At 40.8% G+C, this 13,658-nt stretch overlaps 1 protein-coding gene across 4 annotated transcripts in view; it reads left to right on the top strand.

Annotated features, from left to right (window-relative positions):
- Positions 1 to 540: 540 nt before the first annotated feature.
- NTRK3 (neurotrophic receptor tyrosine kinase 3) overlaps positions 541 to 13,658 on the top strand; it is a 572,243-nt gene continuing 559,125 nt past the window's right edge. For 2 of the 4 annotated variants that reach the window (XR_014473528.1, XM_083184207.1), the window contains exons 1-2: positions 541 to 759; positions 1,576 to 2,236. Coding sequence is in view for 3 of the 4 variants with exons in the window: in XM_083184207.1 (XP_083040333.1) it covers positions 1,989 to 2,236 (248 nt within the window). In the remaining variant the exon portion in view is untranslated. The remainder of the gene's footprint in view (positions 760 to 1,575; positions 2,237 to 13,658) is intronic. The other 2 variants (XM_083184208.1, XM_083184209.1) reach the window with 2 other exon arrangements.

The raw sequence follows: 13,658 nt of genomic DNA on the forward strand, positions 1-13,658 counted from the left end.
AACTGTATAATAAATCATACTTGCCGTAAAAAAATAAACATAGTAAAGAAAAACCCACAATAGCAAAGAAAAAAATATATAGTATGTTTGTGCAAACTTATGTCATCAAATTAATCTATTAAATTATGTTTATAAATCCCCATAAAATAAATCCATCAAGTGTATAAATGAGATAATGTGTTTTTTTTATTGGTACAGATTCATATAAAATAATTGCATTAGATTTTAGGCTTAAGCTAAATAAGTTTACTGGTGCAATGTTTCTAAGACAACAATGCAGATTGTGGGGTGGGAATTCCACAAGTGTGGATGAAGTAGAGGATTAGGATAAAGGGATTTTATTCCTGCTGCCTTCCTTTTTATCATACTGCATAGAGAATTAGTTTTTGTATGTGTGTGTGTGTGTGTGTGTGTGTGTGTGTGTGTGTGTGTGTGTGTGTGTGTTAGTATATGCTGTAATGAGTGTGTGTGAATGTGAAAGTGTGTGTGCCTATGAGATTGTGTGTGTGTGTGTGTGTGTGAGTGTGTGTGTGTGTGTGTGTGTGTGCCTGCCACTCTCCTCCCTCTCCCTTTCTCACTCTCTCTCTCCCCTCATCCTGATCACACACAGCTTTGATTCTCTGGCTCTCAGTAAACAGCTGAGACTCCCACCTTTTTTTTTTTCTCTCCCTTTCCTTTGGACAAGAGACAGCAGTTCGTCTTTGGAGCTACAATCTGCGGGGTTTGAGAGTGACATGCACCTGTATCCCCCATCAGCAGGTCCATCTTGTGTTACCATTGTCTGTATTCTCTGTATGTCTCAGTATGTGTATGTGTGTCTGCAGCTAGGGAAAGAATAAGACACGTTTATGATACAGCAGCATCCAAGGGAGCATTGATGAAGGGCACAGCAAATTAAGCATTGCTAGGATCTACTTAGGTTGCTGTGCTTGCCAAAAATGCATCATGCATCTTAATTTGCTTCCTCCAGCTCATCGCAGCGTTCTGTAGGATCCTCTAGCCTTGATTTTTTTTTCTCCACAATACTTAAACCATTTTTGGACATTTGCTGCAGATCTCGATACAGTATGTCAGATTAACATGACTTCATCCACATCATTCCCAGCTCCAGAGCAGTAACATCCACTGTAAAAATAACCAGTGATTTTTTTGTTTGTTTGTTATTTCATTTTAAGCTTAATTTTCCATTAGAGGCAGCAAACTTGATTTTACAGTTCATTCCAAATCTGTCTCTCTCCCCAGTGTAGCATTTGCAAACCATCCTCAGTGAGGGAAATACCAGAGAGGTAACAGTATCCAAGGAGGATAGAATCCTGAACTTTTCTCTGCTGTGCAGCACTGGCTGTGCTTTGCAAGGAGCCAGGGATGAGGCAGGGAACATCCTGTATGAATGTGCTTCTTGCAGAAGAAAAATGTGGGGTGTCTTTACTCTTTATAGGGGAGGTATAGACTGTTTGTCTTTTTTTAAACATCAGGTTGCAAATGGTGCTGTTTGATCTCTGATCTTCTATGTGTATCATTCTCAGTCCCTGATCCCACTTTGCCCCCCCTTTCTCTCTTTCTGTTTTTTTGCAGGTGTGACAGTTTATATCTGCCCAGTAGGTGGGACTTGGTGACTTTAGCACCCTTGTTCCCCCCCACCCCCACCCCCACCCCCACTGTCTCCCCATCTTCAATTGCATTCTTCAGAAGTCTTCTGGACATCCTGGGAAAAATAAATACATTATTAAAAAAATTTAAATAAACCAACAATCTGGAATCAACAAGGCAGCAGCAGCAGCAGCAGCATCAAGCACGATGCATCTCTGTGGGCTGAGAGCTCTGCGCGTTTGAGCCATTTCAGGATGACTGTAGCTGCAAGAGGATTTTGCATCTGATTGCTCATCAAAAGGCTGAGATTTGATTTTTCTCTCCTCTTGGTTTCCTTTCCCCCCCTTTCTTTCCTCCCCCTCCCCGGTTTTTTTGGGGTTGATAAACAGCTGTCTGACATGGATGTGTGGCTTTGCCCTACAAAGTGCAGTTTTTGGAGGATTTTCCTATTATGGAGCATTTGGCTGGACTCTATGGGTTCCGTTCTGGCTTGCCCTGCTAATTGTGAGTGCAGCAAGACTGAAATTATCTGCAAGAAGCCGGACGATGGGAACATCTTCCCCCTCTTGGAAGGGCAAGAATCAGGATCAAGTAATGGAAACAGCAGCCTCAAAATCACTGACATCTCTAAGAACATCATTGCAATGTAAGTCTGCCTTCTGCACTCCAGTGCCCTAAAATTGAAATGTGCCTTTTGCTCTCAGATGCCATCGATTGTGTTATGTCTTGTAGCTCAGGACTGGTGGTCAAGCCTGCCTTGACTATCAATGTACTTGCCATTTCATTGCAACACTGTGATTCTTAGGTACTACCACAAATATTTCCCCACTGGCTCAAATGCAGTGATATGATCTATGCTTAACTTGAATGAACTTAATCTGGTTTTATTGTAGGCAGTCAGGGGAATACAGGGTATGAGAAAAGGAAAATCGTATTAATTGCATTCTGGAGGAAAAATTGAGGTTTTCTAATGGGATTATTACAACTCTGTTGCATATAGGGTTGTGGTTGCTTATATAGCTAAAGCATTTTTTTTATTATTGTAGCTATCACTGATTGTTCAGCTTCCAGTAGCTGTTTCTGGAATTTATTTGGAAAATAGCAACACAATGAAACATATATATACTGTAACTGGATTACAATGACATACAGTAGTAGCACGTATCAGGGTGTAATCAATGTCTGTCATGTGTAAAAGCCTCTAATATAGCATATAGTGTGCTAGATAGAAAAGCATGCATTTGGGAATCGTCGCTATTTGGGATCATAATCCGTAAGTGCCTCCTGAAATCTGTTTTACTCCATCCATATAAAGAGATGGGCACCCAAGACAGACAGGACGTGTCTTTGCTTCAGAACCACCCTACCCAACTGTCAGCAGTGTTTTTTTCCCAGCGAATGGGTTGCAATGCACTGTTGAACTGTTGCAGTCCTTAATTTAAATGTTGATTTTTTTTCTCTCTCTTCCCTTCTAGTATTAGTTGGGCAATGCAGTTCCAAGCTTGTGCGCATATCTGGTTAAAAATCATTTAATGTCCTCTTTTTACAGAGACATAGGGGCAAAAAAAAGCCATTCAAAGTTTATTTAGCACCCTCTAACCAGATGGTCATAATGAAATAAAAATGACTGACAGATTGATCATGCTGCAGATTCTGCATTGCTTCACTCCTGTTTGTTTAGTTTTAAATAAAGCTGTGTAAGCAGCTGCCAATGAATTAACTATTTTCTTGCAAAACAGGCCCTGGTAGAGTTTTTGGGGTTAACAGTGTTTTTTTTTTTTTTTTTACAACACTATAAACGTTATATCCATCACAGTGACTTGGTTGATATTCACCTTGGCAGCTCTTTACTGCAAGCAAGAAAGAAAGAAAAAAGCACTTGAATTGTTCATTGAAATGGTGTTGCAATAATTCATAATGGCGGTAAACTTCTATACGAGGAAAATGTGTTGTCTGTCAACTCATGCTGGGTTTATAGAGTATGCAGTAATGCAGTATCAGTAGATGCTCCGAATAAGACTTATTAGTGCATTTTCACCAATGGCACAGTAGAACCCCCTTCTATGTATTCCGAATCCCATTCACCAACCCCCAGTCGCTAGACAATTCCTGCGTTAAAGCCCACTATGGTTGAAGGAAGGCTTGCAGAATGCCTTGTCGCCAGGATTTTTTTTTTTCACACTCTGCGTTTGTGAAAGAGCTATGGAGATTTGCTTCCCCACCCTCTCATTTAAAACACAGCACAGCGCTTAAATATTCAGCTCACCAACCAGATCAGACACTAAAGATAATCCCTCGGAAGTGTCGCGGAAGTGTGTGGACATAGCATGGGAAAATAAATATAGGTTATCTGTGCAGATATGAAATAAGGCAGCATTCAAATCATTTGCCTTCACTTGTTGTCAGAGATGTAAAGTATGTAGCTCCAGGTTGTTCTTTGTGCCACCCAACTTCATTTATCAGCTGTTGCTTCACCTGCTCATGAAAGTCTAAGATGTTGGAGAGCATTTGTTTGTGTGCTGCAGGTTGCTGTAATCTATGTGTGCTACAAGTGCTGCATGCTTCTCTGCTTTGGCTAGATTGTGTGCATAGATTTGCCATGTTCCCCGAACATTATGTTTAGGTCCATTTTGGGTTGTGCAAGACTATTTGTTTCATTTGGCACTCAAGAGGTTGTGAACAAGATTGCAGAGTGAGAGATGGGAAACATGAAATGGATTACATGACGCGGAGTTGGGAATACTTGGCTTATTTCAGTGATGTCAGGAATGTAATTAAAAATAAACCTTATATCTTGCATTTGAAGCAATCCGTATATATATATATATATATATATATATATAAAATAGTATGTTTTGTAACGTTATAATACAATGTGGTATAAACAAATATGGAGTAACAGTAACCTATGCATGTATGTGGTGACTGTTGCAACACACCCATGTTAAAGGCAATTAGGACCATACAGAAACCATCATCAGCACAGCTGGATGAATTCTGGACTAACGTGCCATTGCTTGTAGAGAAGTTGAGATTGTATGTGTTACGTTTGCTGTATACATATAGTTATAATTGAAAATGTGTGTGAGTGCCCCAAATGTAACGTTTTTACTTTTTTTTTAAACTAAGTTAACCTGTGTTTGTTCCTTTGTAATTAGAACTCCCAGAGAGTTCTATCTACATCTGTTAGTGCAAACTGTTGATGTGTGTCATCAATAAATTCTATCTTTCATTTGCATTGTGTTATATCCATTTTATACTTTACAATGCTCAGCTTATGGCATTCCTGTAGACCAATCTCAATGAGCATATTAATGGGCACACATCTTCTCAATAGGCCAAATATTGGGATTTGTGCACCTAAAATGTTGCGTTAATAGTTGTTGAACCTATAGAATAATGCTGGCCAGCAATGGCGGATGTTGTAAAGAAGTTGGCATTGTAGAGTCCCCGCCCTGCAGTAGACTGGAGGACACTGCACCTATGCGATTATTGATTTTTTCAGATAGAGGTAGAAGTTCGATCAATGTAGGGCGTTGCCTCTCTTTGTCTGATTCCCGTTCATCCCATCTTGCGCCACATTCTGTAGCAAGGCCTAAAATGAAAATCATTTTGGTTGGTAACATAACTATTCTGAAAATATAACTTGAAAAATACAATCATTGATGCTATTTCTATATCAAACTTTTAATAAAGTACATGGTAAAGTTTATACAGTATGCGCATCGCTATTTTTAATAATAATGTGGGCTGTGTAGCTTCTAGAAACTTGACAGAACAATGCCTTTTTAATATAAGTGGGGGGGGGATGTTTTCCCTTTGCTTACTAGATTTCCTGTCTACTAGCCTTTAACGTAGGATATATGCACACTATACACTATGTTTGATCATAATTTTATCCTATATGTGAAACACTTACATACATACATACAAAAATTTGTATTTGCTGCAACATGCTTAAAAGATCCATTAGGTCAGTGGTTCTCAAACTCGGTCCTCACGACCCCACACATTTCATGTTTTCCTGGTCACCCGACAGGTGCACTCATTACTCACTGACAAATTTTAAAAGATCCACAGGTCTTTCACTTGATTCTGTGAGAAGACCTGCAAAACATGCACAAAGTGGGGTCCTGAGGACCGACTTTGAGAACCTGTGCATTGGGTAATTTGACTATTGGGGTCTACTGCTGGAGTTATTCTAATTAAACACATTAAATGGATTGTGTGGTGGTTTGGATCTTGACAGTAAAATATCCTTTGCCATTATTGTATGAAGTGTCATATGCTGGTTATTTGACTTGGGCTTGAGTACCTTTATCATCTAGAACTTTTTATAGCCAGTTTGGGACTTACAAGTATTTTTGTTTAGAATTCATTAAATAAAACACATTTTTGGGGTCATTGATCAAATTAACACTGGAAATACTTAATGCAATGTTCTGGAGCAGAAAGGATGCCACGTGATTGGATGGGAGAATTTGTTACAAGTTCAGCTCCTGGCCAATCACATCTAGCCTTCCTTGGCCAGCAGCACCCTGCTGATTTCAGCCTTTCCAGCGCATATGAAAGCTCTAACTAGAGTGATTGGCTTCTTTATTCAGTGGGTGATATTGTTCTAGTACGGATGTTATTTTAGGAATAGCTCAGTGGATGCTGGTTGCATCGTCAATAGAAAGTGGTGTCATTGCATCATCTGGTCCGTATATTAGAGATTAACTGTTAAGATGTAATCTGATATAGAACTGAGACAACTACCTAATTGTCTCTTCAGTCTGGATCTGGTGTTGAGTGACTCTTCAATAATAAATATTCCACCAACAGTGGATGTGTCATAAGGAGATAGGAAATAAACAAGATATTACAATATTAGTTTTGTATTTCTGCTTTACGCTCTACATGTGTTCTTTACTTTGCATCATGCTTTCTTAGTGCTATATAAATGAATATATAAATGAGAATGTGTGCTTTGAAATATAGTGATGCAAGGACATTAATCCATGAAGTGGTTCTGAGAGTGTTTGCCCCACTCATACTCTCTCACTGTCACTCAGTCACACCCATGATGCATTACATTAGGATTCCACAGCTTTATTTTGAGAACAAATTTACCCTGCGATCAAGTCTGAATTAGGCCCATGTCTCTTGCTGGAGTTGAAGTTCTTCATATTGCTCTCAGTGTTGTGGAATGGGAATGTGGATGTTTGAAAGTATAGTACATTGTGACAGGTGCAGTTGTTGCAGTATCCACAGTGTAAGGGGAACATGTGAGTGAGCTGATTTGTGCTTTTACTAATACCGTACCACATAATTCAACCAAGATTTCCAATTTTAGGTTTGGATGGAATTATCCTGGAAGTGCATGTGAAGTTGAACTACCATTTATTTGCTACTACAAGGGGCTGGTAGCATCTTATAGAATGCTACCCATAAATCTCACTAATGAATCTTACTAATGCACATGGTCAATATCATTTATTTGTAAGGGTCCAAGGTATCCACTTGGAGAGAGAATAATTGGAGTGTCAACCAATCAGCACCTAGTGAGTAGCGGATTTGCCGCTATGCAACAAAGGCAGCTGAATAGAGACCAGCAGGTCCAGGGGCCCCACAAACATGGCTGTAACATGTAGGGCATTTCTGATTGTGCTGGGATGGCTGAATGCTCATGGGCCCAGCAGGCCATCAGCACAGAGATCAGACAGCTGCCGGGTGCCAGCTTTGGTAAATGCTTTTGTGTCCTGTGTGTGGTGCGGGTGACTCATCATGACACACGCATGTATTAGGATGAGCTCCAGAGAAGAGAGAATAGGGTGAGATGTGTGCTGCATGAGTAGTCCCTGCCACTGGCTGCAAGTGTGTTCAATGCCTTTAGTGTTATTTTCATTTTATATACAATAACATCTGTCAGCTACAGGGAAGCTGGGCATATACGGGGGGATGAGGGCAGGACACACTGACTAGGTGCCTGTCTGCTACAATCAGAGGGGGAGGGGACAGGGGAGGCACGCATCGACTGGGGGCCTTCCTTCTACAATCAGTGTGGGGGGGGGGGGGGTCAGGATTGTTTGAGGGAGTGGGGCCTCAAATGAGTTGGCTTTTTTTATGACCCCATGAGGTCTAATGCACTATGTCTTGAGGAGTAATGAAATGAATGGTGTAAAAGTACAAGCCGATCAGATCCTAACTGCCATTTATAGGCTGTGCTTTAAATATGACAGGATCTGATCAGTTGGTAGTTTATGTCTACTACAGTCATACTTGCCTTCTCTCCTACATCAGCGGACTGGCTTCCCAAGAGAGCAAACATGTCTCCCAGATGTTTGGCAACCCCTGCACCAACACAAAATTCCCCCCTCCCTGCGTTATATGAAGGGGGATCATCACGGACAAGCCCCCACTCTGCCCCTTGATGTTATTTACACTGCCAGCATGCACCCTCCCCATGTGTCCAGCCACATGCCCCCCAATGCTGACCTAGCTGCCTGGAGGAGGCAGGCAGAAATTTGGCAAGTATGCTTCATCTCTCCAAGGAATAGTACATCTGTCCATATGCCTGTGAATTGACAATTGGGAGCTGGTTGGTTAGTAATATGGGGTATGTACTATGGAGAGAGATAAAATGGCAGCCAATTAGCTTCTGACTGCCATGACATAGGCCTTTATTCTGATCGGTGCGGATATTCCCGAATTCTTACGGTGCGGTCCGCACGCCACGCTGTGCTGCCGCGTGCGGCCATCGTCCGTAGAAACGCCCACGTGTCCTCCGCATTCGGACGGACTCACTCTTTAAGAACAGGGCGTGTTTACGGACGACATACAAACCATGCGTGTGCGGGGGAAACACTCAGATTCTGCACGGTATTACAGAGTATGCACGGGAATACCGCATCCGAACGGATGGCAAGCGGTCCGTCCGCACGGAAGCGGTGTATTTACGCAAAACTACCCACTATTATGTCTATTCTGCAATACATCACATGACCCACTTATTCAATTACCTATCCTCATAAAAAAATGTTTATTTGGAATTGGAATCAATTATATGCCAATATATCCTTACAACCATGCCTAACACATGCATTGCACACATTAACCCTTACAGCAATTGAAGCAGCAATGGTTTCAATTAAAGCACTGACAAGCGTCCTATTAGTGAGTAATGAGTAAAGGAGTCGATTGTATTGGGTTCAGGTGTTAATGCTTGTAGTCATTAGGCGTTCCGTTCGCCTACCGCAAGACTGAGTGGTTTCCGCAAAGCAATACTTGACTTATGGACACCGCACATTTCTATCGGTTTTGTTCGCGTGCATTCGGAGTGCTATCCGAATGCACGCCCCCCCAACATAAGTGTACTCCCCCGTGTCCGCCCATGTTTCCTCCCAGTTTTGCCCACTTTTAAACTACGCCCATGTGTCATTCCGCATGACGCCCATAATACGCCCATATTTCCAGACTGATTGCGTGGCACATGCGCGTTGCGTTCTCCACGCATGCGCAGACGCCGTAAAGACGCTATCCGAAAGTATGCGGAAAAGTACGCATCAATCAGAATAAGGGCCATAGACTGTTAGGAACATGACAATTAGGAGCTAGCCAATGGGTATTTTATCAGTCTCCATAACGTAATACATAGGGCGGCATGGTTTTAGAAATGCATTGGCAGTTACTGGGAGGTGTCTACTCGGACTCACTAAGGTACACTGTCTTAAATACGTGTTGTGGCCATGTCACAGATATGTCACTTAGCTGGATGCATAATTGCTTACATCAGAGGTTATAAATGAGAAAAGAGAGAGAGACTCGGCAGTATTACAGTAGTGAAAAAGTAGGTCTTCCACTTACTCTAAATAATAACATTATAGCCATTATGTTTTTAACACACCTTTTATGAACCATCATCTAAAAAATGAGTCCGTATACAATAGGTGAAAGATTAGTGTAGCCACAAAATCTATCTTACAAAATGTAAACTACAAGACCCAGCATGCCTGCGGTTCACAGGATAACAAAGCCTGTCACCAACTTCTCAAGTATGTTTATATTCCTAGAACCATAACATATGTATTCAATCCTTTCCTCGTGAAGAGTGTTTATAAATTCAATTTTACAAAGTTCTCGGTTAATTAGTTCTGTAGCCTGGTTCATTGTTTCTTCTTGTATAAACCAGGGGAGAATCACAACAGACCACTTTTACTAGAAGGAAGTTATTTCATACAGGCAAACTGGGGCCAGCGTCACAGATACAATGGATGCTGAAAAAAACTGGGTACTTGTGTAATTTCACGGCACCACTGCCCACGGATCCCATCTTTTTATAAAGTGTGGCGAGTGCAGCGAAGCATGGTGAGCACACGCGGAGAGGGCCCGAAGCGTTGCGAGCGGACACAGAATACACATCAAGTAATCTGCATCGCTGGGGGCTCGCTGCGCTAGCCTCGCTTTGGGCTCGGTGGCAGACAGTGCTTGCCAACCTTTAGAAAATCAACTCCACGCCGACGTGTATAGTGGGGCTATGCTGCGCTCACCACACTTCTGGCTGATGTGGATAGTGGGGGTGTGCTAAATCACATTGCATCGGATCACAAGCAATCAAATCGCATGTGATTTTCATGCGATGCGATAGTGGGGGTGTGCTAAATTGCATTGCATCACACGCAAATTGCATGCGATTTGCGTGTGATGCGATGTGATCCACGGGCAGTGGCACCGTGAAACTACACAAGTACCAAAAATTATGTATGAAATGAATGCAGAAAAATATAATGTACCAAATAAGTGAGTGAATATAATTTGAAAGAAGAAAAATATAATGTACCAAATAAGTGAGTGAATATAATTTGAAAGAAGAAAAATATAATGTACCAAATAATTAAGTGAAAATAATATGAAAAGTTTACTGATTAAACTTTTTGGAACTGATTGCTAAGATAGCATTAATTGTTTTGTTGATATGGGTAGAGCATAGGCCGTGAGGTATGTTCTCACCTCTTCCCAGAAGCCTCCATGCTTCTCCTTCACATCTATTGTGAACATGTTCTGCCTGATAGCTGCGCATTACAGGTTCAGATCCAGAAGTAATAATGATCATTATAACTCTACTGCAGATGGGATGTTATTCATAGATTTGGACCCCCGAAAATAATTTATTTTATCACTGCAACATGCATCAATAAAAAACATGATTATCAGGCCAAACTGTAACAAATGATAAATAAACCCCTAATTAATTTATTAATAGTGGAGGACTATTACACTGGGGAACAAAGAATATGGTTTTTTCGTAAAGGATTTAATTTACCATACTTGGTCTAATAGTTTGACAAACCTCTGTGAAAGCTGGCCACACCTCCTCTGAAGACTAGCCACACCCCTACACATGGGCCCCAACCACTTAATTCCCCGGGGGGCCCTTTACTCCCCAGTCCGACACTGCAGCCATGCTAAGTTCCTCGTTCTTCATCTGCCACTTTGTACACATTTATAGCTAAATCCCGTGCGGTAAATGCCCAACATATGTATTAAACTTTGGGGTGAATTTACTAAAACTTCTAAAAACTAAGAGAGGCGATGTTTCCCATATTAACCCATCAGATTCTTTTTATCATTTCTCCATTGCATCCTAGAAAATTACAGACAGATTCCTATTGGTTGCTATGGGCAAATTAACCTTTTTTCATTCTTGAAGCTTTTAGTAAATTTACTCCATAGCTACAGCAGTTATCTTATATGCAATGTAGGTGAAAGCCCAGGCTGAGAACTAGCCAGTCAGAAGAACAAGTCCTCCAAATTGTGCAGAGTACATGATTAATGCTCCTATCAAATAAATGTGTTATAACAATGATGTAAAATTAACCTCTATATAATGACATTACTCATTTATTGGTCTTGGTTTTGGAATGTTTATTTTCTTTTTTTTTTTTCACAGTATTTTAGTTTGTTCCAATGCTCTTGATTTATAAACTATAGGATGATCTGTAATTATCTGGAGCAGGTTAAACTTACTACAAGTGATAGGAACTGAGGTAAGGCTGTAGAAAATGTTGATGAATAGTTCCCTAAATCCTGATCTGTAGGAGTGGTTCCATCTAGATTAAAGTATTGAGTGTTTTGTAATTAGTATTGATAGACAGTAATTTACTTTTACGTGATGCCAATAGCTTGCTGCAGAGGTTATTGGGACTTATTTATGGAAGAGGATTATTTGCATGCTTGGAAAAGCTTTGTATAAAATCTGTTTATTGTAACTACATTCTTTAAAGGGCCAGAGAGCTGTAAATATAGATTAGCGCTCTTATTTAATGGTTTGTATCTCATTCTCCAATGTTTATTATTTACGTCTTATCTGTAACATATAATGAGAACCCAGCTTATCTAAGTCCTATTAATTATTGCCTGTGTTCAGGTGTCTTTCCCCAGCCACCCACTATTTGCAGTTCTTACTATGCTCTGATGGGCATTGACCACACAGGTAATGACATTGGTTCAACAAAGTAGAATTTTTTTTTTTATACTTGAATAATACAACCTGCGGCTCTGTATTAGTTGTAAGACTATGGGGCAGATTTATTAAGCTTGGAGAAAAGATAAACTGGAGATAAAGCAGAGAAAAGGTAAAAGGAGATAAAGCACAGCCAATCAGCTGTGTTTGAAAAAAGAAACCAGTTGGGAGTTGATTGGCTAGTGCTTTATCTCCTTTTACCTTTTTCTCCACTTTATCTCCAGTTTATCTCTTCTCCAAGCTTAATAAATCTGCCCCTATATGTTTTGTTATGCTGAGTCCAATAGACAGAGAACTACTCAGTGGAGTCTCTACCTCTGGTGGCACCCTGTGGGCTATGATGTGCTTCAGTGAAAGGTGGTTTGGCCTTATGAGTATAGGCATGGCCTCATGGACTGGACCCTGTTTTTGTCACTCAGGGGAGGGGACCAGGAGATGTGGCTTCCCCCGGGGACCAGTCATTGTGCAGTGCTGGCTCCTATACTGCGGCAGGAGCTGGGTGCTGCACATATTGTTATAATGCAGCACCCGACGCCTGTCACTGACCAGGAGTTGGTTCGCTCCCCCCCTTGTGACCCCCCTTGGTTCATGGGAACTTTAGTGGCACATGCCCTGCCCACATGGTACATCTAGTTCTAGTTCCCTCTTGCTTTTACTGTTAGCAGCCACATCCAGCAACTTTAATTCTTGTATTGCGTACGTCTTTAATTTTCCATGGAATGAATCTGTGCTGTCCATAAACAGCAGTCCACTGTGCTGGGAAAATAAATACAGATGCTTAAAAATGAAAGTGCCTTTTAAATGCATTTTAAATATATATTTTAACTCATTACCTATACATTTCGTATGGCGCTTTTGTATCAGTATGATCTGTTGTACTGCCAGTGTGGGTTAGCACATCAGACATAGATTGTATCATGCAGAATTCCTATTTCAGAACGTACTGGTGGTCTTTCATCCTATTTCTAATGTGCTATATTGGTGTTATTTAGCTAGCAGCTGGAGAGTGGATTAGCCATGGGTAGGTGCAAGCAATCTCTATATTACGCCAGAAACAGCTCTGTAGTAGCATTAATATAGCGGAAGCAATCCAATGTCACTTTCATCTTGCCAACATCTTTGCCATTACCAATGTGTCAGCGCTCCATGAGAACAATTTCTTTACCGAGTGCTGTACTTCTGCCTGAGAAGTATGATACAAATATGGTTTCTTCTCTCCAATTGATACAGATGTGCCACTGTCACTTTATTAGTCCCCTTTGTGGGTCATGATTTCCAAGATCATCGTAAATCTTAGGGACAGCTCTCATGATCACTTACATTCACGTCTGAGTATTGAGCTGGCTGTCTCCGCAGCCAGTGGTTCTGAGACATGACTTACTATGTGTCTTGTATTCCATACCAAACATAGATATACTGTATACTATATATTTCTTCTACTGCTTGGAAATGTATTCAAATCAAGGTGTACTGGTAATAGGACAACACATTGTAGCTCTTCATTAAGGATACGTATATATAGATTACATTGTGTTAATTATGGTGATGTAAAAATGATATTAGTAGT

The sequence above is a fragment of the Crinia signifera genome, chromosome 4 (assembly GCF_055691185.1).
Source record: "Crinia signifera chromosome 4, ASM5569118v1, whole genome shotgun sequence".
In the NCBI taxonomy this organism is placed as follows: domain Eukaryota; kingdom Metazoa; phylum Chordata; class Amphibia; order Anura; family Myobatrachidae; genus Crinia; species Crinia signifera.